Source organism: Gavia stellata, chromosome 1 (assembly GCF_030936135.1).
Source record: "Gavia stellata isolate bGavSte3 chromosome 1, bGavSte3.hap2, whole genome shotgun sequence".
Classification (NCBI taxonomy): Eukaryota; Metazoa; Chordata; class Aves; order Gaviiformes; family Gaviidae; genus Gavia; species Gavia stellata.
The window spans coordinates 83,896,654-83,923,802 of record NC_082594.1 but is presented as its reverse complement, the minus strand read 5'-3'; the positions used below and the strand labels follow the sequence as shown (position 1 = coordinate 83,923,802).

Here is a 27,149-nt window from a genome sequence, read left to right as displayed (position 1 = left end):
AATTTCACTTAATATCAATGTCTCCTTATACGAGAAAGAACTTACAGTACTGTCACAGGGAAAGTATTCAAACCTGAGTGCCCTGACATCCCTCTCCTGCACCTTTTCAAAGCACACTGAGCAAAGCAAGGAGGGAAAGGTTTCATTCCTCCAGACAGCTGCCTGTAGTCTGTCCTCGGGAAGGTGGATGCACCGTAGGCATATTTCAAACATCTGTCCTAAAGAGTCTCGTATTACAAATTGAGTTAGCATTTTATTTTCTTCAGAGGCTTATCTGTGCACCTCTCCCATTCCTGATGATTCATAAGCAGTAACCTAATGCAAATACGAGAATGCTTCATTAGCAAAAGACTGCAACCCTGCTTTGCTAAAGCATGACTCAGATCTAGAAAACTCTACCAAATAAACAGATGCTTTGGTAAGCGTATGTATGGCTCCCTGAATTTTGGCGGTGAGAACACTTCAAACAGAAATCTTGGAAATTGACTGCTTTCTGGTAGAGTGCATTGTAACATAGCCATGAGGTTTTCACCCAAAAGAGAGCATCTAATCCAACTGGAAGATGACTGCATTTTTCCTTTCTTCTTTGCAAGCTCAGATGTACTTAAAAAGAGAAGTTAAGAGAACCTGAACCACAACGTTGGGGACTACCATGTGTGGAAAAGAAATCTGGCCACCATTCAAACAGCAGAGATGAAGTTGCGAATATTGAGTCACCAACACATATATGACAATTTGGCCTAATATTCTTAATTCTGCTTGCAAAATTCGAAGTGGTTTCTATCTGCAATACTTCGTAGAGTGATGGGGAGCTGAGGACTGAGAATGGATTTACTGAGGAATGGTACACGATCAACTAGCAATAGCCAAACTGGAAGGCTTCACTTTAGCCAGATGGTTTTTTGAAATGCCCAGGTCTGCTGACAAACCAGAAGATCGCACATTACACTGCTAACAAAACAGTCCTGCTACAAATATTGCATGTTTCTTCCGTGCTGATGGGTCAGTACATGATTCGGTACAACCTGGATGTTGAGATTTGGAAATCAGACTTGGAAAATAAAGTGGGGATGATCAAGCCCAAATGGGAGGGAAAAAAAATCTTGCCTTACTCCCAGCTGACTCACTGGTGTCTTTCTCTGCTCCAGCTTGCTTGGGAGAGTTTTGATTATATGACTTTCCAATTCCACATTTCTACTGCTAAATTATATACAGCCCAGAAAACAGATGTTGCAAGGTTCTCCCTAATCCAGTAGTATGAGCTGTAGGGCAAAAAACCTTGCATGCTATGAGAGCCACTAGCACCCTGTCACATCAAAGCAATGAGAGCATGTGAAGATGATGTAAATTGTGCTGTATTTATGCAGTTCAGTTAAAAATAACAGCAGCAGACCTTGAAAAAATTATCTTTCTCTTTCTTTTAGAGAAGACCCTATGGAGTCCCAAGGATTCTGCCTCTCATAGGGCCCTCAGAGCTGGAATTGCTGCATTGTCTATGTTAAACCCTCCTATTGTTTTTTCTTCATCACACTCACTGTTCAAAATAAATGCTGGAAGGCGCATTTTTCAGTAAAGTTGGTAACATTTGTATTGAGATCTTAAAACCTCTCCTTCTTTTGTAACTATAAGAGTTCTCAAAATCCTAACACCTTAATTAACTGAATTTATCTGCCCTCTACAGCAGTCATCCATATTGCAGTGTTAGAAGGAATTATGTACTTGCTTTGAAAAACTTTCCTGGTGTTAACATTCCTTTGCAATGTTGATATAAAATTCAACCTTTTAAAATGTTCCTGAAAACTTGAACTCTATTTTTTGAAATACTATACAAGATGCAAACAAAAATTTTAACATGTATTACATTACAATCAAACTGCAAAGTAACTCACTTGGAAAGTTCTTCAAAGTATAAGTAGAGTATGTCACAAAACAATAAAATGCTTTTTAATTGTATGCAACTTCCCACTGCTCTTGTCATCTGAGCAATACATACAGCAAATATCCTTGTCTCAACATCGTGAAAAGTGATAATTGAAAGTTGTTGCTGCCATTCATATAAAAAAGTCAAACCCTGCAATATACGCCAAAACACATGAATATCACCTGAAATGCAGTCTGTGACATGCCACGTGCTGTAGTTTCTCAGTGCTACTCAATAGTAACTCACTTTGGTAGAGCACAGAAGCACATGAGAAGACACCACGTCACATGTTGCACAGCACTGGCTCTTGTTATCCTCTCTAACTCATCCAAAATGACGTTCAAGGAAAGAAACTACTTCTGAGTTATAAATGTTCTTTTTTTTGTAACAGAGAAGAAAGCTTCCATCTTCTCTAACAATTTGTCCCAGCTCTATTTTGATCCGTGAGTAGATTAAAATAAGTAAATCTGCCTGGTCTACAAGTTGGCAAACTGTTTTGATGCGTAATTTCATGTTATTTTTTTGGTTTCTTTTGGTTTTAAACAGATCATAGTCATTATAGTTGGAGTCACAAATGTGATCATTTTGGACCCCAGTTTTCCCTGTGTTTAATGGCAATAGGACCAACCTATTTTACAGGACTTCTTTTATGACAAATATAGAAAAAGACAGTAAAGTGCTCAAACACTGCAAGGATAGTACTGAAGACAAACAGGGACAAAGTTGAACAGACATTACAGAACGAGCAAGTTCATTTTGGTCACTGGAACAGGCTCCCCAGGGAAGTGGTCACAGCACCAAGTCCATCAGAGTTCAAGGAGCATCGGGACAATGCTCTTAGTCATATGGTTTAATTTTAGGTAGTTCTGCAAGGAGCAGGGAGTTGGACTCGATGATCCTTATGGGTCCCTTCCAACTCGAGATATTCTATGATCCTATGATTCTTGCCTGTGAATCTCCTGCAAACATGGGGTGGCTTTTCCACACATTCTTGAGTTTTCCAGGGATTAACAAAAACATCGTATTTTCAATTACAGTAAATAATTCCAAGGAGAATTTGAAAAGGAGGTGTATTCCTGTGTTTTAATGTTCCATATCTGCAAGCTTTATTGTTCATTGGGCCAGACTGCTGTAAGATGGCATCTATGTGACTAAGGGACTTCAGATATATTTCCAAAGTGATATGGTTAATGGAAGGTAAATCTCATTGAAAATGGACAGAGCACAAAATCTATTTGACTACCTTCTTTTTTCAATGTGCAGCTTAGAGCAGACAAAACCAAGATACAGCTCCTTCCTTGACTACCTCACCTTTTATTTGTCATGTTATACTTCCCAAGGTTTCAAGCAGATGCATGGGCCCAAAGTAGTGAAAAGAATTAGATACTCTTCCTCTGATGCTTTTGCAATTTCTCCTCAATTTGGAAACTTGCTGGAGTAAATGGATGCTCTCTCTGAAGACTCTCAGAACAGCCTGGCTGTACTGGTTCCCCATATTCCCCATCCATGTACCAGTACAGGACAGCCAGCACAGGAATATTGGAGTGTACTTTCAGTACACTGAAAGGCTAGAAATAAATGACTTCATACCTACTCCAAACTCCAAGATGAGGGGTAGGAAGAAGCATCATGTCAATCACAATGTCTGCTAGAAGAGCAATATCTGGGATTACATATACATCAACACATACTTGTTCAGGATCGTATATAAAAATTGCAACAGCATGAATGAGCATTGCTTTTCTGAGGTTTCCCACCAAATTCCAGACTGGACTGAGAATCCATGTTTATACATCCTTTTTGCAGAACAAAGCCCATCAAACTGTGAACTCAAGAAGAAAATACTACTTTCCTTTAAAAAGAACTACAAAATCTTTTTGTGAGACATCACCATCAGCTGCAAGTTAAAATTTTGAAAAAATCATAAGAAAAAGGAAAATATGGTAAATGCTAGTTGTGTACAGGAGAATGCACTACAGGGCATGGGGATTATGGTAATTCAGATGCCAGCAGGTTAAGCATCAATCTGTAAGTGCTAGATTAATGAAGCATCTGTGGTGTTTGCCCAGATTCACTTTTCCTTTCAGCAATTTATCAATTGTAGCATTCTAGAACATAAAAGCTTAACAAATTCTGTTTATGCTTCTTTTTCACACTACTGTTGTCATCTATATTTATTTAAATGATGTTCCTCATTTCTGACATTTTCCCTGGGGCTTGAAGAGCAGGTGTTCAGATATAGCTCCAAGCTGTCAGAAATTAAACTGGCAATGATTTTAACAGATACAGGGCTGAGGAAATACAAGAAAGTTGTAGTTTTGAATGATTAAACACCACAGAGGATTTGTTAGACTACATCATCATTACCCAAAGGATACCTTAATTCAGATTTCATCATAAACACAAAATGGAATGGCGGTCATTGTGGGACTGATACTGGAGACTTGGATTTGCGTTCTTGTGTCTGAAGCGTTTATTTGCAAATCTAGGGAAACCACATTGGCTCTGAACCAAAATCTATCAAGATTGGTTTTGTTCCTTCTCCTGGGCCCAAAATTTGGGGAACATGTGCTCTAGAGAGACCACTTAGATAACCCCCTGCGCGAAGAGTACATCATTATGTAGCATTGCTTCACCTTGCACTCCTGACTGTCTGGATAAAACTGATTTGTGGAATGAATCTTTATCTCTTACTTTCTCATCAAACAACAAGGCTAAGTTTATTGTGTGGCTACTTCACAGTACACACGTATGTAATGGAATAACATCAGTAGATGCAACCTGTTATTTATAGTTGGGTATGTAACAGAAAATACATATTCAACTATCTCTTCCTTCTGGTAAGTTCCAATAGGCCAAGTCTTTTGCTCCTCAGTCAAGTAATTTGTGTAGATGTTTTTATTTCAGCAGCAAAGTCTGATCAAGACTAAAGAAAAAAGAGGCACAGTGACTTAATGTTTTTGAAAAATGAAAAAAAAAAAAATTCCTAGAATACTTTTGAGGAAATCGCTGCTCCTTGCCAGCTGAATCACCATCAAGTGTTGGCATATCTCATGGGCTAATCAAGATGAACGAAACACATAATTTACCATCCTTCTAACAAGATATTTTTAACAGGAAGAAAAACCTCCAAAAATATTTTGTGAAAAACTCCCGAATGACAGTAAAATAATGAATACATTCTATTGCTGACCAAAGAAAATGAAGGTAAATAAACAGAAGTTACAGACATTTTTCTCATATTTAAGTTTTCCTACATTTCAGCCAACTCCAATACAGTGCTAATACAGCACAACTGATACCAAAAGCATTAAAATAGAACAGAGGAAGTATCACTAACAGATCAAGAGACCCTGAACTGGCATAAGGAAGAACATAGCAGTCCTTTGGGTGGGCTACTGCTATACTTTGGACTACGTTTAGGAAACAGAAGTGACTTAGAGCATGCCAAGTAGGTAGGGTGATGCACCAGTATTGTGAATGAAGTAAACCAGGAGCTGAGATACCTACTGGTAAAAATCTGGCAAGCTGCTTACTCTTTGCTCACACAACTCGGGGATTTCAGTACTTCTGCTCAGAAGTACCAAAGTAGTAATTGCACAGATCTGCTAGGAAACTACCTAAATCAGTCTCAGCCAAGGCCGGCACATAGAACTTCACTCACCTCCTCTACAAAGAAGGAAAACCTCTCACCACTGCCATGTTTTTGGAGGGGGATTTTTTGCACTTTATTTTTCAAATTGGGTCTATGTGTACTACTGTAGGCATTCACTATAAAAGTGGCAAAAGCAAGAATAGTGAGGTCCGAATTGAAAAGTGGGACTGAAACGACTGAGAAAACTGAAAATGGGAGGTTACACTTCTCACCAGCTGCAGGAAACGGAGCCAGGAGCTGCTGATGCTGAAGTGTGCCCAAGAAATAGGCATATTGAAAAGCATGGTTAATTTGAATCATCAACTTACAATCACTTACATGCGTTAACACATACATAATGGAAATGTAGGAACTGCCATAATACCAAGTCAGTAATTCTTCAGTAGCCATCTTCCAGGAAATAGGGAACGATAAGTCCTGCACTCTAGAAACTGACTTAAGATGTCTTCTTTAACCACAGAAAAGAGCACTCAGCCTGCTCTTCCTGGCTAATTGGAACCGATTAGCTCTTCCTGAACATATACATATACTGTAAACACAGACAACTTTGTGTCTCGGATACAGTACCCTACGGAACTACTACAAGATCTAAACCAGTGGATTCTTACAGCCACCTGTGATGCATTTTGCAGAACAATGTTGTTTGATCAATATTCAAATTTGTTCTATTATTCTGACTGAATGTCCGCTTTCACAATAAAGCCATAGACAAAGAAAGAACTAACACTCTCCTTTATTAACAGAACAGCATTTATACCTTTATGCTGCTAGTCCAACTACACAGAAAGTATGAGGGTCCCCAAGACAGCACAGTGACTTAAAATGCTCTCCGCAAAACCCCATACAGTCAACAACTGCCATATAAACGAATATGTGGAAGCAGGGACAAATGTTTGAGAGAACTTGAACACAGACATTAGAAATAATTCAGTTAAGGCAGGGAATCACTGATGAAATAGAAAGGCAATTAAAAAACCCTGTTCCTGGCCCTGCTGCCTGTCCCTTTTTTTTTAACAAAGTGTCTAAATCATATTATACTTGTCTGTAAGTGTCTATTTTCCAAAGAAGGGGGACAATTATTTGATATGTTAAAATTTTATAATCAAGAACTTTTCTTCAAATTAGCTTACTCCAATGTGGTTTTCCTTAAGATTTTTAGTTTTTTAATGTAATTAAAAAACCTCACTATGACTGTCCTTATGCAAAAAATCCTGTTTTCACTATTAAAAAAAATATATACTTCCTGTGTAAAATAAACTTTTGATTCTCTTTGGATACCTTTTTGAGCATTCAAATATACTGTAATGCTACAGGCTTGGGGATGAGTGGCTGGAAAGCTGCCTGGTGGAAAAGGACCTGGGGGTGTTGTCAGCTGGCTGAATATGAGCCAAGAAGGCCAACAGCATCCTGGCCTGTATCAGAAATAGTGTGGCCAGCAGGAGCAGGGAGGTGATCGTGCCCCTGTACTCGGCGCTGGTGAGGCCGCACCTCGAATACTGTGTTCAGTTTTGGGCCCCTCACTACAAGAAGGACATTGAGGTGCTGGAGTGTGTCCAAAGAAGGGCAACGAAGCTGGTGAGGGGTCTGGAGCACAAGTCTTATGAGGAGCAGCTGAGGGAACTGGGGTTGTTCAGTCTGGAGAAGAGGAGGCTGAGGGGAGACCTTATCGCTCTCTACAATTACCTGAAAGGGGGTTGCAGAGAGGTGGGTGTTGGTCTCTTCTCCCAGGTGGCAAGTGATAGGACAAGAGGAAATGGCCGCAAGTTGCGCCAGGGGAAGGTTTAGGCTGGATATTAGGAAAAACTTCTTCACTGGAAGGGTTGTCAGACACTGGAACGGGGTGCCCAGGGAGGTGGTTGAGTCACCATTCCTGGAGGTTTTTAAAAGATGTGTGGATGAGGCACTTAGGGACACGGTTTAGTGGTGAACTTAGCAGTGTTAGGTTAACAGTTGGACTTTTCCAACCTAAACAATTCTATGATTAAACCACTGTAGATAATTTTAGGGTGAACAACATCAGTGCCAATGTAAATGGTGTCACTGGAACACCACCTATTCCTACAATTCAGAGCTATCCCACAGTAAGATTCTGGAAGTAGAGATGATGAACAAAGCACTATCTATGAAGTATTAAATCTAATATTTTCCTTCTTAATAAAGTAAAAAACTGAATCTAAGAATAGGGCACAAAAATTGCTTGCTAGGGAAAGAATATGAGCTCTTTTGAAGCACAAATTGCTCATTTTTAGGATTACAGTCATTGCTGTCTCTTAATTGTCTGTAGAAGCCAAGATTAACTGCTAATCTACAATGAGAGAAAGGAAAAATAAATCTTGTATTTTGATAGTTCATGTAATCAAATCCTGTTTTGTGAATTGTTTAAGTTCTTCTATTGGGTTTGCGTGGCAAGGTTTTGGTAGCTGGGGGCACAGCTACAGGGGTGGCTTCTGTGAGAAGCTGCTAGAAGCTTCCCGTATGTCCGGTAGAACCAATGCCAGCCGGCTCCAAGATGGACCCACCGCTGGCCAAGGCCGAGCCCATCAGCAACAGTGGTAGTGCCTCTGGGATAACATATTTAAGAAGGGGGAAAAAAACCCCGCGCAACTGCAGCCCGAGGGAGGAGTGAGAATATGTGAGAGAAACAACTCTGCAGACACCAAGGTCAGTGAAGAAGGAGGGGGAGGAGGTGCTCGAGGTGCCGGAGCAGATTCCCCTGCAGTCCGTGGTGAAGACCATGCTGAGGCAGACTGTCCTCCTGCAGTCCACGGAGGTCCATGGTGGAGCAGATATCCACCTGCAGCCCATGGAAGACCCCATGCAGGATCAGGTGTATGCACCTGAAGGAGGCTGTGACCCCGTGGGAAGCCCATGCTGGAGCAGGCTCCTGGCAGGACCTGTGGACCCGTGGAGACAGGAGCCCACGCTGGAGCAGGTTTGCTGGCAGGACTTGTGACCCCATGGGGGACCCACACTGGAGCAGTCTGTTCCTGAAGGACTGCACCCCATGGAAAGGATCCATGCTGGAGCAGTTGGTGAAGAACTGCAGCCTGTGGGAAGGACCCACGTTGGAGAAGTTCATGGAGGACTGACTCCCATGGGAGGGACCCCACGCTGGAGCAGGGGAAGCGTGAGGAGTCCTCCCCCTGAGGAAGAAAGAGCAGCAGAGACAATGTGTGATGAACTGACCGCAACCCCCATTCCCCATCCCCCTGCGTCACTTTGGGAGAGGAGGTAGAGAAATCAGGAGTGAAGTTGAGCCCGGGAAGAAGGGAGGGGTGGGGGGAAGATATTTTTTAGATTTGGTTTTATTTCTCATTATCCTACTCTGGTTTGATTGGTAATAAATTAAACTAATTTCCACAAGTCGAGTCTGTTTTGCCCATGACGGTAATTGGTGGGTGATCTCTCCCTGTCCTTATCTCAACCCATGAGCCTTTCATTATATTTTCTCTCCCCTGTCCAGCTGAGGAAGGGGAGCGATAGAGCAGCTTTGGTGGACACCTGGCATCCAGCCAGGGTCAACCCAAGAGAGTCCTAAAATGCCCCAGGTTTATAAACTGAGTTTCATGTACTGTGGGAAGAAAAAAAAAATTCAAAACAATCTTTTGTCTGTTCTCTCAATTTCGGGTATCATGCCAAATCACGTTACTGCTGTGCACTCTGTAACTTCAGCCTGTGTTAGACACAAAACTTTGCAAAATGGACTGGCTGAAGTGTGATTCCCCAAGAGAAGGCAAACGATATCTGAAACTACTAACAAGTGAAGACTGGGAAAATACTGATGGGTCACCATGTTTTGTGATGACAGAAACAATGATGTTCTTACACAAGAAAAATACAAAGTAGACTACTGTCAATTTCTATTTAAGAAAACATGCTGTTACTTTTTTTTTGCTTATATATATTTTTCCATTTACTGTGTGATGTTTAAATAATAGTTAGTTTTACCAAGATATAGATGTATTTGTATTGTGTGGATTTACACTATTTGTGCCACAGTAGCATTTACATGCCAATATCATGTGCTATCTTATTATGTTAGGCACTCTGTCTAAGAATTCATGATCATCTATTTCACATTTGTCTGACAAGTTATCATCACAACTTCTATTATACAACAGACTATCGGCCATTACCATATTGACCCCTCCTTCATATTAAGTATTGCAAACTAACAAGAGAACCAAAACCGCAGGAGATGTAGCTATTTTTAAAAAACTAAACATTCAAGACTGCATATTTCCTCGTATTTATTTTGTAACTGTATTTTTCTAAAACATATTAAAATAGAAAAAGATGTTCATCCGATTCATCATACAAAGAAAATACCAACATAGTAATAAAATACTGAAAATATACGAAAGCACCCAAACATTAAAATATTCATATTGGCAAAGACTCTATATTTCTTGCAATTTCACATTAAAGTGCTATTCAAGCCACTCAAATTAAGGAGTCGGCATTTTAATAGTATGGTTATGATGTTAAGGTTAGAAATTACTTCATTATCTTTCTCAACAAGACAACAACCCATTTTGTTGGAAGCAAAGCATTTGAGTTGCACGCACATGAAAATAACCTAAGTAACAGCGTCATAGTAAGCAGTGAACAATATAAGTTGCCAACTCATTAAGAAAACAAAATACTTAGAAGCAAACTGAACAGAAATGAGATTAGTAAAAAATAAAGAAATTGTAGATGTGGTAAAAAATATAAATTAAGAAAGGACAGAAGACTGTGCACCAAAGAGTTCCATAGACTTGCCTTTTACATGTTAATTTTTTTAGTACATATTGAATGATATGCTGCTTTATTAGTTCATCAGCTTACTAATGCATTTTTTTAAACTGCCTTTTTCTATTTCCTAGAAATGATACTACATCTACAACACACTGGAGAGATTCTGTAAGTAAAAAGACAGAAGCAGAGTATCACCTTTACTTTTCCTCAATAATCTCTTCTTACCTATTGAAGTCAGCAGACAAAACTAAATGATCTGTTACAAAGCCATTCTGTAGCAAAAATTAATTCTAGTAAAGAAAGTTTTAAATTTTTAGACTTCATCAAGAGTGAAAATTTTACATGTATGAAAGATACCATCAGTCTCCTTTGAAGTGTTTATCATTTTAATATACATATTTACAGCAATGAGTACAAAGTATCCTTGTTAGCATAAGTTCTTGCTAGCTTCATACACCATTTCTACAACAGTTTCTGAGAAATGGCAGATATAACACTTTTATGTTGCCTTCAATGATATTTAATCTTCCTAACTTGCTTTTTTCATAAATTCATCTGTAATTTAAGCATATTGCACATCTCAGAGTAAGTTCTTACATTGACTATTTACTAGCCTTTTTATGAACCAATAGGTTATCAAAGGTCAACTCTCACACTCCTGTAATTTGACTAAAAGTTGCTTTCAAAAAAAAATCATAAAAAAGGAAAGAATAGGAATAGTGTGTCATCATGATTATTTCATTACTATCTTTGGAATCAAACAAGGGTTATATTCCTGGTCAATATGGCTGTGTGTGTTATTTGGTAGGAAATATTTACAGTAACTTTGCATTCAGAAAAAGAACAAAAATAAGGAATTTAACCAAGGAAAGCAATGAGCCTGAATTACCAAAATAATTACTAACAACAAATATCTTCCTTTATATGTGCATGTCCATAGATTATATAAAAAAATCTGCCGGTACTACATAGTTTCGGTAAATTTTCCTGAATGAACAAGTTAACCTTTAGAATACACTTAAGTTGACTGCTTGCACCTTCTATGAAAGTAATTCAGGATGTAAGAATGAGTATGATGAAATGAAATATTCTATTTAAAGTAGTTGAATAGAGGAATAAAAACCTAAACAGTTTTAAATTATGTTGTTGTATTTGGTTTCCTCCTTCTAGTTCAGTAGTATTTATTGAGTTGTACAGTAGAAATAAGTCCTAGCTCTAACATCTTCCTCATGCACTGATCTAAGTGTCATCTTTCAGTAACTTCCTTTGCTGGTCATTCATTTCTTCTTTTTTTTTTTTTCAACAAATTGTATCATCGGTCATTGTTGTGGGCTCACAAACCTCATTTTAGCAGTTCCAGAATCTGAGCACAGCACTGCAATCTCTTCCACTCCAACCAATCATGATACGCAGCACATCCAGTGCAAAGCAATTCTTTTTAGCTTCTCTGGGTATACACCAGGTAGAAGCAGAAGGCAACAACAGCAACCGATAGTAATGATAAAACAACTGACAACTGCTGGAACCAGAGGCAGCGATCAATCTGCTCTTGAAGTCTCTTATTAATTTGCAGTAAATGAGTTAGCTGAAAATAGAAATACTTTCATTAAATTAGAATTCCTGCCCATGAAAGTACTTGTTAATACAGAACTATTTAGCCAATAAGTACAAGCATTGTAAAAAAAAAACCCAAACCAAAAAACTTCTCTTAGCAATCCCTTTTCTATCACTACATACTTCAGGAATCTGTTCCACTAAAGCAGCTTTGAATCTTAAGAGTTATGGATAACCTATATTGCCTATATCAAGCAGGTGACATCTTTACACTACGAAGCAAAAGATATCGCTGAGGCTCATTGATACCCCAGACCTGTAGTATATACAAGAGGAAAGAGCAAACTGCATTGAAAGTAGTATTTTATCAAATCATTACCAATCAACAAAATAGTTAAATCACTATCACTGATTTAGTTACTTTCAACTGCTGAGCTTTTCAAATAGTATAATTTACAAAGTACCAAAGAGGTTTAGTACAAATTCTTTTTCTCTCTAATATATTTTATAATTTCGTTCAAGATTCAGCATAAAAGAATACACTATTACCTGTATATGTAAATCTTCATTGGTTTTTGCTGGAATATTAAATGCATTCTCTTTTAACGTCAGAGAAGAAGGCTTACTACTTTCTACGACATGACACCTGAGCCTGTGAAACGGGAAAAAAGTATGCACTAAAAATAAAAAGTTTAATGTAATGTATAATTAATAGTAAACAGTCCCTCTAACAGTTATTATATGAGCTTTATCATCTGTTCTGGTTGATTAATTTTCTAAATGACTATTAGAATCACAGAATCATAGAATCATCTGGGTTGGAAGGGACCTTTAAAAGGTCATCTAGTCCAATCCCCCTGCAATGAGCAGGGACTATTGCAATGACAGTCTGAAAAGGCTTCCTCAGTCCACCAATTACACTTTGACAGCTTTTGATATAGACAGCAAGATCAAAATTATCTACATGCTCAGTTAAAATATACCTTCATCATTTTACATTCATAGCACAGGATTCACTGGATGATTCAGTCAAATACTTACTACCAGAGATGCAACAATTTATTGAACAGCAAACAGAATCTAAAGGTTTTCTTTCCATTTTAAACCTTAGCAACAATGTTTTTCATGTTCCCTCTCTCTTACCCAGTTGAATATGCAGGAACAGAATTTCAAGCCACAACTGAAGGTAGTGGAATCCTAAGCAATTTACAAAATACAGCAGAAGCTCCTCTGACAACATGCAAGTCAATTAGTGTGAGAATGAATTTATTTCCTAAAGAAATGGCTAAATTGAGGCTGTGGCATTTTTCTATTTTAAGGAAAGAGAAATGCTAAAACTTCTTCAGCAAGACAAAACAAAAAAAACCCCAGATAAATACATGTAATAAAATCTAAGTAGATTCCTCAGATAAAGCACTTGAACATATAATATTAAAGAGACAATAATTATATTGTCCATCTAGGTTTAATAAAAAGTAAAGGTCAGTTTTGTATTGATCAGTAATGTACATGCATGGCACACTTTGCAGGTGATAAATTTAATGTATTCAAATAATCTCTCCCTATTGTTTCAGGGTCTGTCTTCAAAAAAATCCAACATTTATGCAAGGAAGCTTAAGGTCACTCACATGATGTAGATTTTGTTTAATAGGGAAGTAAGGAATAAGCATTCAAAGCAAAGGTAGAGCAAGACTTAGGCATCAAGTCTCAAAAATAGTTTTTCCATGTTAATTTTGGCCATGTGGGTGTAAAGGCAGCTCCCAAAGGAAAAAATAAAGGGACAATCTAAAGTGAAAATACAGTCAAATTACTTTTTTTTTTTAAAGATGAAACAGCATCTTGGTATCATGATTCTAAGACTTCTAGATGGAAGAGAACTACAATGAACTTCTCCTAGAAATGTACAGTGACACAACTAGATGTGAACAGGTGAAAGAGAAGAGTAACAGGTTTATTTAAAAGAGTGTATAGGGAAATGTATTTTCCTAGTGGTATTTTTTCACCACTAAATATGGAAAAATACACATATGAACATGTGATAGGTTTTACAGAAGTTATGATTTTTTGTGGCAGACAGGAAATATTCCTTAATATTGTCTAGAAAACAGTTTTGCATTTGGTATCTCTTTCCTTGCTTGTTTCTTTTCAGGAAACTCAAGTAGCACATTCTTAATTTAAAAAAAAAAAATCTACTGACCATGTGTATTGTCACAGCCATTCACATTTTTTCCACTTAACTCTTAATCAGCACAAGAACAACAACAATAAAAAGAAAAGCATGTGCAGAATACCATGACATTTTATGCATTAAAACCACTTCTAATCAGTTAAAACAGAGTGGAAGTCTCAGCAATATACTTCAGTCAGTAAGAACATAATTTGATTTGGAGAATCCTTCACTGATTAGGAAATGCAAGTGCTATAAATCAGCTAAATGATAATGGCTAAGAAAACCCGTGTCAACAGAAAACCGTATCTTCACCTATGTTCCATCACTTTGGTCCTAGGGACTTCTTTCCAAAACTGAGCCAGTTCTGGTACACCCGCTCCAGAAGACTGGTCCATTTCTGCTGCCATTATAAGGAAACGATCCTGCAGAGAAGCTGCAAAACCTGCCCTCAAAGAAAAAAAAAAGCAAAGGTATGTAATATAGTCATTTTATGCAAGCAAAATGCATAGAAATGTTTTTCAACTAAAGTGTTTTAAAACAAGAGCTTGTTTCATTGCAGGACATCAGACACTGACTTACTGGAAATAAAAATGATGAAATCATTCTCTTAAGTTCAACAGTTTTGATTACAGTTTTCCCAAAATTCTACATTATAACAGAATTGTTTCATCTGAACGATTCAAGTACAGCCCAGAATTTTGTAAAGAATGCATTCTCCAACAAATTCACTTGTCCTTGCAACAATTTAGGAAACTGACTTATCGCAGATAAACTCTCACTGTAATAGAGCACAAGTGAGACAGCTGTCACTGCAACTGTTTTTTTAAGACAAGAAACAGAACGGGCTGCAGACAACAGTTGCTTATGCCTAAGTGGAATAGTAAAACAGTACAAGCAGTTACTCAAATGCTGTCCGACATCCACATTTTTTTACAAATCGTAACACTCTCATACAAAAGTCAACCAGACATAGGTGTCAGTCAGCCTTACGCCCCAACAAGCACATACAAAGGTTAGTATCTAGAACAGTCAGCCTGTTAATAAAACTTGCCCAGGCTTCTTCAAAATTCTACTGTAAGATTTTACTTACCACCATGAAGAGAGACTATTATATCCAATGATGTGCCAGGTTCACAGCTGCTGTTACTGGGTTTAACTCTGTATTTTTCAGGAGCAGTTGTTCTCACCTATAAACAAGAAATATCAAGCAAGCATATAGTAGATGCATGCACAAGCTATGATTGTTTCATAACCTCCCTCATTCTGTAATAACTAAAAACCCCAAAAGCTCAAATATTAAGACATGGCAATACATAGTCTTTAAAATACTTTATTCTGTAGGATTAATCAGACACTGGTATTTCACTTTTTCCCTCTCTCTCAACCACTTCTATTCTTTCTTTTCTGGCATATGCTATTTTTCTCTCTTATATACGTACACAGAAAGAACTAAGAACATTAAACAGACTATCTGTTAAAATTCTTAATATGAAAGTATGGAAACTTTAGTTATTTGTGTGTGCAGAGAACACAAAAGATGTGGTGAAAAACCAAATCACAATGCAAATCAACTCAGTATTTCTGAAGCAAATATAACTGCATTCATTCCTTTGATGTTGAGATTTGCAGATGGAGCTGCATCATTTTGGAGCATTATTGACTTATTCCCAGCCAAGATTTAAAAAGATCTAAAGGATTTTAAAAAAATCTAAAAAGATCACTTTTTAATCCTCAAGCCTTTCTTTTTTGGGAAGTATTAGACTCTCACTAAAAGAACGAACCATCACCATAGCTCTTTTTCAGTCAGTGCTCCAGAAGATCTGTATTACTGATTAGACCCTTTGGGGTGGTACATAATAGGCATAAATTCAGCCAGAAGATTTCTTTGATCTGCTTCAAACATCACAACAGATTAAAAAAATTGAGACTAAAAAGCGAGTTTGATAGTATTTCTTCTTACTCAAAACAAGTTACACATTTAGTAAAGTAAACCAGGTCACACATAACATACTTACCTTAAAAGCCACTACGTTTTTAGTGACATTTGTGAGAACTATCAAACATTTTTTCTCTCCAGTTTCTTTGGATCCAAAATACAGTTCTTCTGCTGGGCTAGTAAGAAGTTTAAAAAGAATTAGTTTCTTCAAATTATCTTTACAATATACCATAGAAAAATCTGTCCACACCTACAAGAAAATATAATACTTTCAACCCTGCAGCTACAGTCACTATAAACAGTTTTTCATCCAAAAAGCTGAAAAAACAAAATGCAGAAATTTTGTAGTGAAGCTTAGGGTTGACTCATGACCACAAGTGGACCTAGCTGCCTCAGCTGATTACTGCCTTTGACTTCTTCCATCTGGCAGAGCATAACCATCTGCAACAGGAGGAATAGCCAACAGATTTATACAGTCACTTCAGCCACTACATCTTACAGTGGTATGTTAAGGGAAAGCATCATTAATTTTAATTTATGCTAATATTAAAGAGTATAAGGTGTCACAGGCAGGGAGTAACTTCCAGCTCATACATCTATCCTTGTAACGGGTATAGCGCACGCATACGAGGAGCTGGGAAGTATCTGTGAGTGCCAATCATTTTAACCACTACAACTAAATTCACTTGTACTTATGAGTCAGTCTTCACATACTTCTAGTGACACATGCATAAATAAAGTTATTGCTTGTTTTTAATATTCTTGAGCAATTAGGAGAGTCATGCATGAAATCTTTTAAACCATATCAAACTAACACAACTCATTTTAGAATAAGCATTGAAATGAACACTACTAGGCAAAAATTACAGCATGCTTGTATACTACAAGTTGAGAAGAAACTCAAGTAACAAGTGAAAAACTGTTTTCTTTCAGTGTGTCACATTGGGAGTACACAAAGAACTGCCATACTACGCAGTACTACAGAACTGCATATTCTTTGGACAGAAAGCCTTTTTCAAGAAACATTACTTTTCCCCCCCCCCTTTTTAGAATGCTAATTTCATGTTAGTTTGACCTCCTCCTAAAAACACCTCCTTTCATAGTACCAATCCTTCTTTCTCCTATCACTTAAACAAACCAGTATATTAGCTGAGAAGAAAAACTCCTTGGTGCTGTAAGGCAAGCCTGAACGCCCATGCTAGGAATCCACTGATGACTGGGGATGGGGGAGTATGCCGCATTTTACAATGCATTAGACAGCCCACATGACAAGAAATTTCTTTTTCTTTTTGGTGGGGAAGAAGGAAGTGTGTAAGTGAGGCAGAAAGCAAGAAACTGATGGATTTAAAACAGATCAATAGGGTAACTGTATCCCTTTCTCCTCATTTTTTTCCTGTTCCCAAATTCTCAACTTAAGTGACTAACAACAGTAGGGAAAGGAAGGATTGTAGTTACAAAGTATCTTGGTTATCTTAATACTGTACTATTGCAGCTGTGCGTTACAGCAATTGCAAGATGAACCATAAATGAAACAGGAAACCCATTAACTAGCATCAAAACAAGCCACAAAAAGAGCTCACTAACTGCAGCTATTGAAAAATAAATAAATAGAAACAGGGCTTGAGGGCCCCTGCTGTATGCCTGTTGTCTGTGAAATCAACCAGTTCCATAGTGTCAGGGGTAGGTGGCATGTAGTTGTTGGGAGGGTGGAGTGTTTTATTTTAAATTAACATGCAAGCTTTTTAATTTTTACAGAAACACCACTTTTACTCTGATGTGTGTGGGGTAATCATTCCAGCTTGTACTAGAAATTCTCATCTCAAAATACACAAGTTAACCTTCTGCCAGACAGCGCAAGTAAATTGCTGCTTTTTGTCTTACCAAATATATTAATTTATTGAGGATAGGCCAATAAAGACCGGTCTTTCATAGTAGGGTATGCAAGGCAAATGCAACCACAGTCTAAACCACAAAGAGACAGATGACTAGTATGTATGAATACAAATATGAGAAACAGAAGAGCACAGGAACCCACTATTGATCACATGCCAAAGCCAACAAGTACTACACAGTGATAGGTAAGGAATACCCCTGCAGGGGGTCTAAGGAGGCCTCACTGATTCTTCTGCAGCAGCAGTTAGAGAGGCACAGAAAGGCTGCAGGTCCTTGGCGATTTCATGGTGCCTGAGCTGCTGTGCCTCAGCTTCCTGGTCAGGCTCCAGGCTGCTCCCCTCACAAGGCAATGCTGGTATCAGCAAGAATACAAGCTAATTATACTGGCAGAGCTTATAGTCTTTGAGATAGGTGCCTGTGACTGGTCAAAGTGGCACTATATATTACCAGTTCAATAAATTTCTGTTCAGTGTCCTGAGAAAGATTCCAGGGAAATAAAAACTAGTTCTAGCTTCTACAGAGTTAGAATATTAATCAAAGAGCAACAACTCTGCATACTCTCAAGAGTTTACTTAAAAAACCAAAACAAACAGCAAGGACAATGGACACACCAGTGTTTTATTTTTCCACAACAGCATGACTACAAGTATTAGCACACCTCTATACTTGACTAAGTTTATTCTTTCATGTAATTTACATGAACTCCAACACTTCGATTCCAATGGTAGAACTTCAAATATTTTAAGAGAAAAAAAGGTACAGTTTGTGAGGGGTTTTTGGTCAGTGTATTTTTTTTTGTTTGGTTGGGGGTTTTTTTGATTGTTTGTGGGTTGTTTTTTTTTTTAAAAAAGTGGACAGAAGAACACAACTTCTTTTGTCTTTGGGACAGAAAATTTTAAGACATTTTTAAAAATCAGTTCTGCAGTCTATGCCTTTGTCCTACCACACAAGAAATTAAGTCTATACAGAGGAGGGTTTTGCACATAAATGACTAATTTTCATTTGAAAACCAGGAAAATGACATGTACAAAATATTTTTTTATGCTAATGAGCATGTCAATATTGAAATTCATTCCAAAACTAATTCAGTACAGCACTTACAAAATTAGCTAAGGAATTACCTATAAATTAGGTATTTTCTTCATTCATCTAATAGCAAACTGGAAGTGAAAATAAAAGTTAACATCTAAATCAATTTCTAAACAAGCATCTTAACCTGAAACACAGTAAAAAAAATATATTGGCTAATTGATTTTTTTCATAGTTTAATGATAAAAGCAGATACACTGCAAGATGTAAGCACCTTGGATGACAACATCTTCGGAGTAGATGCCATTTATACAAAGCACTTCCCACACAAAATAAAGTTTAATTGGTACAAACTACTAGTGTAGACACTTAGACCATCTTAAGTTAAAAGGATTTAAGCAAGATACAACAGTGAAAGCTGTCTTAGTAAACACATTGGTTTTTAAGCCAATGAAATCATAAACAATGTCAAACCATTGTTCTCATTACAGATAAGCACAGGCTTAACTAAAACCAAATGACAGACAGTTTCTCAATATAAATGAAACCATGAAACACTTCTACAATTTATGTAATATACACCTACTAATTAGTACAAAAAGCATGCCAATAACGACACCAAAGATTCACTAAAAACATGTAAAACTAGAAAAACTGTTTCAGCTTTGTAAAAATCATTCTTAGAAGGATGTTTATAACTATTGTTTTCCTCTAATAGTCTGAGCTAGTTCAGTACTCAAGTGTCCAAGGCATATTGTAAAAAAAATTAAAGAAAATTATTATTACCTGATATGTAATAAAGATCCTTTAAAAGTGGTTAATGCTTTCTTTGCATTTTTTGGTTTGAACTCTGTTTTGTCAGTTTCCTCTGATTTGGAAATTTGTTCTATTGAATTCATCTGAGTAAAAATGATAGTTATAGTGATTAACTAGAAACCTGGGTTACACACGTTACAGAATCATGCAGGTGTTTCAAAGAATATGAGGAAGTTTATGTCAACAATTTATATATTACAGAACAAGTTTAATATGTATTCATTCCCTGAAGCTGCTTGAAGTCCACTGAATAAAATTGTTTCTTATAGAAGTTACACAATATATTAACATGCATGAAACAAAGCTTCTGCTTTGTTTTTTTCCATGTAATTTCCTGATATCCAAGTTGATTATTTTTCAAAACTGCAGACATGTAAAGTTATAGTACCTCAAATATTTAAGATTATAAAGCACTGATGTTATTCTTCCACTGTAAAACTTTTCAATTAAAACAGACACCCCAATACAATCACTGCAACACTGAACAGAAGACACAATAACAATTTCACACTTCATAATATTGCAGAGTTGCTAAACATATCTTCACTGCTTCTGGATGGAACTCTGAAGTATTGGAGAATTTAAAAGAAGTAATTCTGATTGGATTGGTGCACCCAAAACTGCAGATAACTTAGTTTCTGAGGGTTTTCCTCAATTACATTAAGAAAATACATGTCAGCAGGCCTGGATATGTTGTTATAAAAAAATGAAAGAACTCTAGAATTAAGTGCTAAACAGGGGGGGAGAGGATACAGAAGACTGACAGAATTAGTGACACCATGACTCAAGATCAGCTAGCTGAACAGTTTGCTTAGCCTTGGTTTTATTCCACTTAAAATACAGAGAGAAAACAAAGAATTCAGCTTATGTAAATTTGAAGTATGGGAATGAAAGGAATACAAAATTTTATAGAAACCACACAGCAATTTTATTTCATTTTTTATAATTACAGTTATAGTAAAAGCTTAGTGTGTAAATACACTGCACTAGTTATGTGTTGGACATGATTCTACATAAATCTAATTAAAATTACCAGAGAAAATATTACTATAGTACACATTAAAGGTGGAGTCCTTCTTGCCAAATGCAGGCATCTACAAGACAGGCACTTACTAACCAAGTTTATCACTTATGGCTTCCTCTACTCTGTGCAAAGAAATAGGCCCTTCTATAGGATAAGAGAAGGCATACATGCATAAAATAAATCAGAGGAATTCTTAGTGATGACAAGAGTCTCCATATAAAGATTGGGAGTGCAGTAAATAGTAATGAAGACAATGATATCTCAAAGATCACTTGCAATTTGTTAGTTTGGAAGCTGGCTTTATTAAAAACTATTTCTATTTAGATACAGTCCATTAAAAATATTTAACTTAAAAATAAGAAATGCCAACCATTCTGAGACAATAAGGGAGTATTTCTGAAAAAACACATTTTGGAAAAGGACATAACATTGAAGTGGCAAACAATGGTGTACTTGCTGTGGAAGAAACACCAAGTATTATTCTTAAATATGTGCACAGAGAGAATAGTGAGTCGAAGCAAAAAAATTTACTTTTTACGGAAATAGTACCAACAACAATGAGATATGGTCTGAAATTTTAGGTGTATGTTAAAGGTAAGGCCTTAAACATGCCTTAAGATTAATTGATACATGATGAGCATAAATGTAAATCTTAGTTCATTGAACAGATTGAGTAGCAGCTTGATTACACCATGTAAGAGAAAATACCATAATCCAAATCATTATTTTTAAGAGTGGGAAAAAAGTGAAAAAACATACTGTAAGTAGAAAGCTGAAGTCAGCCAAGCAAATTAAAAACAAACACGGAGGCTATTAAGCACCAAAGCCAAGTCACACAGTGAACAGGAATTCTCCATGTTTCTGTATCTGAGAATCAGAGCTTGGAAGATGTGCTACAACCAAAACAAGCTACTGAGTCTATGGTCAGGAGGTCACCATGGTTATGTAATGCTTCCTTTTGACCTTAAAGTCAGCGAAATTATCTTTTTTTGACTAGCTGGCCAAGTTGCAGAGAACAGCTAGACTACGTAAAGTTCTATGTGTTTCAAATTATTCTGACAAAAACTTAGAACAGTAAATGAAACTGAAAGTGTAATATTAAAGTATTCTACTCTATCAAACAGAATTTTGCAATTCATATTCCAAAATTAATTATGGCACTAAAGTGGTGAATTTTGGATTTTTCCTGCTATTTTCAAGAGTGATATCCCCACTTACTATCATTGCATATTTCTAAATATCACTTCATATGGACTTGTGTAAAACAATGCCTTTATATTTCTGGATAACCACCACTGCAGGAAGATTATATTGTAAAACAGGATTGATGGATAGGGATACAATTTCTCCTGAGACTAAATGAAAACTTTTATATGTTGAGATTTTATCCATAAATTAAGAAAACACATAAATATTTATACTCTGCTGGATGTTAAACTGTTAACATTTCCTCATGTACATACTGACTTAAGCATCTGAGAAAACTAAATGTATTTTAATATGTACACCACTAGACATCCCAAGATTAAAAATAAACTAACTAGAAAGACATAACCTTTGAAAACAAAACACAGAAACCTTTTAAATTTTACTGTACAATTCACTATATTCCAGAGATACACTAAATATTCGGTCCACATTTTACTCATTCAGAAGCATGAAACTGGTCTTAATAGACTACGAAGCAAGGCTGAAACTGCAAGTATAATTTTCAGTTTTACTGGGGTGTTTTGTCAAACTGGAGGGCAGAAAAAAAAAGTAAAAATCAGCACATAAAGTAAAAACCTGACAAGAAAGAAAAATTACATGCCTCCTGTCCCACTTTGTAACCATTTAACTAGTCTTGCCTCAACCTTCAGAGTTAGATACCTTTTTCTGATTAAGGTTTTGTTCTTCATTCAGCTCCCCAATCTCCTTGGTGTCCGCCTCTATCTCTTCTTTACTTTCATGCTCATCTTCACTAGTAATGGGCCCATTTTCACATAAAGGAGTTTGAAAATCATCATCAACCAATGGAGGATAGCTGTACTTGAAAGAATCCTAAGACATAAGGAGATTTTTAAAGGACCAGTTATTTAGGAGGATGAGAAGTGCCTTCTCTACGATTTTTTTTTTAAATGGAAATACTATCAATTAGGGTTTTTTGTTTCACATGACATATGCTTCATTTATCCATTTTAAGTTGGCCCCTGTGCACAAAGCTGACACTACCAGTACTTTTTATTTTATCATTATTAATAAACAAATAAATACAGTCACCCAATGAAACCACTAAGTTGTAACTACTGTTGTTATTTATAGTCACAGCAGAACTGCAGAATCTGGTCTATCAAGGATCAACACTCAGACTCTTAATGTTGAAGTTTTGTTCTAAGTTCTAGGAAACGTGGTATAAAACTTACAACAGCTATTTCTAAAAAATGTTCTAAAAGTGATGAAAAACTTCAGTTGTTCTTTGTATTTTAGTTTTATAATAGCCACAGTTAAAAAACAAAACAAAAAACCGCAACAAAAACCAAAGCCACAAAACAACCCCAAACAATCCCTCAAGTTTAACCTATTTAACCCAAAATACGCTACCAGCAGGGAGAAAAAAAAATGTTTCAAGAGAGCTCTCCATAAGCAAGTATATCTTCTCAAAACATCAAAGAATAACGTGATGTTAGGAAAAAAAACCAAAGGAAAAACCTTAGATGAGGCCATTCAATGAAACTCCAAACAAAACAGCATACTTCCTGCTAATCTATAATCAAGGCCTAAATCTCTCCTATTCTTCAGGCTGAAGCCATAGTCACAGACCTTTAGGTGAATGAAACTGGCTCAAGCAATATCCTATTAAGGACCTAAAGGACAAGCTTTAAGTATCAAGAACAGACTAATTCACTATTAGAAAAGACTCCAGACTGTTAGAAACACTACGCTTACAAAATATTGATGTCCTCCACTTGCAAATACAAGGCAGAAATAGCCAGCTTATCCTTAGCCAAACTGATAAAAAGCCTTTTCACTCCCTTCCAGCATATGATGAAGGGCATATGACAAACCAACCTTAACAAAGAGATGCTAATTTTGCTGAACATTTCACTTGGCCACTAAGATTGTGTGCTCAACCAGACACTTCAGGAGGATATTTAGCAAAGCCACAAGCTTCTTTCTTTAAAAACATATTTAGCTATCAGGTAAGATGGTCAAAAAGCAGGCAGGAGTTACTCAGCTCTAAGGAGGAAGAAAAGAACTTTCCTCTTTATTGCAACACTAGGACAGCATTGTGGGAGCGAGGCCCAGAACCACTGCTATACCCTATTCAAATCCTTACTGAAGCCACTTCAGACATCAGCCCTTCCCTCAATGCCCACTCCTGAAGTTCAGCAACTTCAGCCTTCTCTAACGTGAGAAAGTTCTTATATGAGACTGGGGAGTTTGGGCAGCAATTCACCATGAAGAAAGAGGATACCATCTTCTTTTCAAGAGTCTTGTGCAAACGCACTTTTTAAAGGCTGCTACTTTAGTCAAATAAAAAACAAAGTACCCTTAGTCTTCATGTTCCCAAAATAAGTTTCGTAAGTTCTGCCTACCAGAACTCTACCCTGAGTTTGTATACAAAGGAATATGGCCTCTCCTACTGTTGCTGAAGCAGAGTCTTCCTTTTCTCCATATTGTTACAGCCATAACTCCAACAACACTTTAGGAAAAAATGGAAAAGAACAAGTAAAAATAACTCCACTACAGTGGGCTTATTCCATTACCATAAATGGTCTACAAAAATTTTAAAGAAAAAACATCCTCTTTCAGCAAATTCTACTATAAAGATTATGCAAACTGATTTACCAGCTTTGTGAAAAATGAAACCTGTTGTTCAAGATGCTTGTGGTGCTTTGCTATTTAGATTGCACTAGAATAGGATCCAGGTTCTGTCAAAGCAATACCAGATTGTAGCATGCTCTTTAGAACTCTAATATACTCTTAAAAAAGAATCTTCTACAGCCATGTCTTAAAAAGCAGCCCTAGAGACAAAGGAAAAATAATTGCAGTATGATTGTCTTCACTGAATCATAGCTTTGGAGCAGGATGAAAAAAATCTCAGAGGGCCATGAGACCTAATTTTCTGTTCACAGAACTTGTTTCATAAACTAACACCTAATCTCTAATTCTTCAGGTGGGGAAAAAGGAAAGAGCAGACGAAGGAATGACACTTAAAATGGAATTTTATTTTTAAAGGTCTGAAAAACTAAGCGGTTTCCAGTGACTTGGAAGTAGATGAATGATTCAGAAAAGTTATTTCTGTACTTAAGACTGCCAGATATCAAATTCTCATGAAGTTAATCCATTTTATAAATGTGATTTACAAATTATCATTGGCAGAACAATTTCAAGAAATTTCACATCCATGAAGTGCCAACTCTCAACCCCACATATGTAATTTATACAGGCATGTCTCAATATCACAAAAGGACCATGAAATGTTAATATACTTACAGTTCCACCCATGTGAGGTGGCAGATACTCTCCATTAATGTATTCCTGTACATCACTCTTGTTCGTGAACTTTAACATGCTTATTGCATCTGGGCCAAGCCAACCCTTCACAATTTTAAAAGCAGCTTTAAAAAAACCAAAAAGTATACATAAGTTGTCACGAAGGGGTTTTTTTGCAGTGTATTGGTAGACCTTATGGAAAACAAGTGAGCTACATATGGCAGGATCTGATCTGAAAGTACCTATTATAATGGGGATAAACAATGCAAGGAAAATACTATTATTTACAGAGAAAGTATTTTACGGACATACACTTTTCTATAGATGAATGCAGATAAGACCACAGACTTTCATGGAAAGAGTATCTTTGATTTAACAAATGACGATTTTGTTGTCTTGGAATTTAGCCCAGGAAATACTAAGGGGGTAAAAGCAATTGTATTTCCAAATCTGAGTGAGGGAGTTTGGGAAAGATATGTATACACTCTTCCTAGTTGAAATGTTTTGCTGCTTTAAAGGGCACTTGTTTAGATCTACAGAGTATTTTCAAACAGCCATAGTTATTTCAGTGATTGTAAAACATGAATATACAGAAAAATATAAAGCCATGATACAAATATGTATTCATACAGTAAAACTACAGGAACAACATGTTTATCTTGTACATTATAAGATAATTACTGAAGTACACACATCAAAACACATGTAACAATATCAGTGTCCAGTGTCAGGCATCTATCTTAAATTGTGTATTCTCGTTTTTGGCTGGTTATAAGTGTCAATCATTTGTTGATGATAGTATTCCTAAATCATGAACAAAAAGAAAATCAAAACCAAACAACAACTCACCATTCATTATCCATGGCATTTCAAAGATCACTATCTTTGCTGAAAAGGCAAAAAGAAAAGGAAATAATCTGAATACCAATTGCTATGTATTTTTCTGTTTAAGAGGAAGCACAGCAACAATGGTCATGTAAAAAGTGAATACTCATTTTTAGAAACCTCCGTGTTCACGTCCTTGTAGAAGCAATTTTGTATAATTGTTTTTAACACATATAAACCTATTTCTATTACTATATAAAGATATTGGCTGTTTACTTGGAAAACAGTTAATAAAATCCAAAGTTATACACTGTTTATATACTTCTCTGGGATACTACTTTTCAGACTTACTGTTACTAGTAAGTAATCACCCCAAATAAGGCAGAGAAAGGCAAGATCTCAATCTGACCTAGAAAAGCAACTATTGAATGGAAAAGAAAGTTTAACAGGTATATTCAGCACCTCTTCTTCCCAAAGAAGCAAACAGCAAGAGTCTTTGTAAACCCACATTTTTTCCAAGCTTTCCTTGTTTTAGCAGAGAAGTCTGAAAAGTTAGTACTTTGACTCAGAATGTCCCCAAATTTTTCTCTTGAATGTCAAAAAAACAAAACACAATGTTGCACTTGCCTTTAAGTTTGATATTTGATCAAAGTTTTGAACTTTAATCAGCAAGCTGAAATCTCATATTTGGAGTTTAAGCAGTTGCTGTACAGAATTTCAATACTCACAGACACATTTTCACCTAAAATTTATAACTCATGGAAGATGAGCTGGCAAAAACTATTCAGTGTTTGCCTATCCATAAAAAAATTAGCAGGCAAGTATGCAGGTTTTTCCAAGTGTTCACACAAACATGCCTTAAGCTGTTCAGAGTAAACTATTGCTCCCTAAAATTTTCTATAGCCATTCATTCTTTGTCCCCTGAAGACTCCTAAAGGATACAAACTGTCATGCAAGCCTGCAAAGCTTCTACCCAAGTAACAAGGAGCAAAAAGAAAAAACCCAGCCAATTCAGTTCTACTAGATGCTTATATCAATTTTTAATCTGTAAAAACATGTCTTAAGATTCTTCTTTCATGAAAAGCCAGTTGATTTTCGATGAATGTAAAG

At 36.5% G+C, this 27,149-nt stretch overlaps 1 protein-coding gene across 1 annotated transcript in view; it reads right to left on the bottom strand.

Moving 5' to 3' along the window:
• Positions 1-9,884: 9,884 nt before the first annotated feature.
• MOSPD2 (motile sperm domain containing 2) overlaps positions 9,885-27,149 on the bottom strand; it is a 35,164-nt gene continuing 17,899 nt past the window's right edge. The window contains exons 7-15 of the mRNA XM_059815757.1: positions 26,064-26,102; positions 25,215-25,339; positions 22,608-22,778; positions 19,685-19,797; positions 16,056-16,152; positions 15,131-15,227; positions 14,353-14,482; positions 12,420-12,522; positions 9,885-11,901 (exon numbers count right to left, since the gene is read on the bottom strand). Of these exons, the coding sequence (XP_059671740.1) occupies positions 11,755-11,901; positions 12,420-12,522; positions 14,353-14,482; positions 15,131-15,227; positions 16,056-16,152; positions 19,685-19,797; positions 22,608-22,778; positions 25,215-25,339; positions 26,064-26,102 (1,022 nt within the window). The 3' untranslated portion in view covers positions 9,885-11,754. The remainder of the gene's footprint in view (positions 11,902-12,419; positions 12,523-14,352; positions 14,483-15,130; positions 15,228-16,055; positions 16,153-19,684; positions 19,798-22,607; positions 22,779-25,214; positions 25,340-26,063; positions 26,103-27,149) is intronic.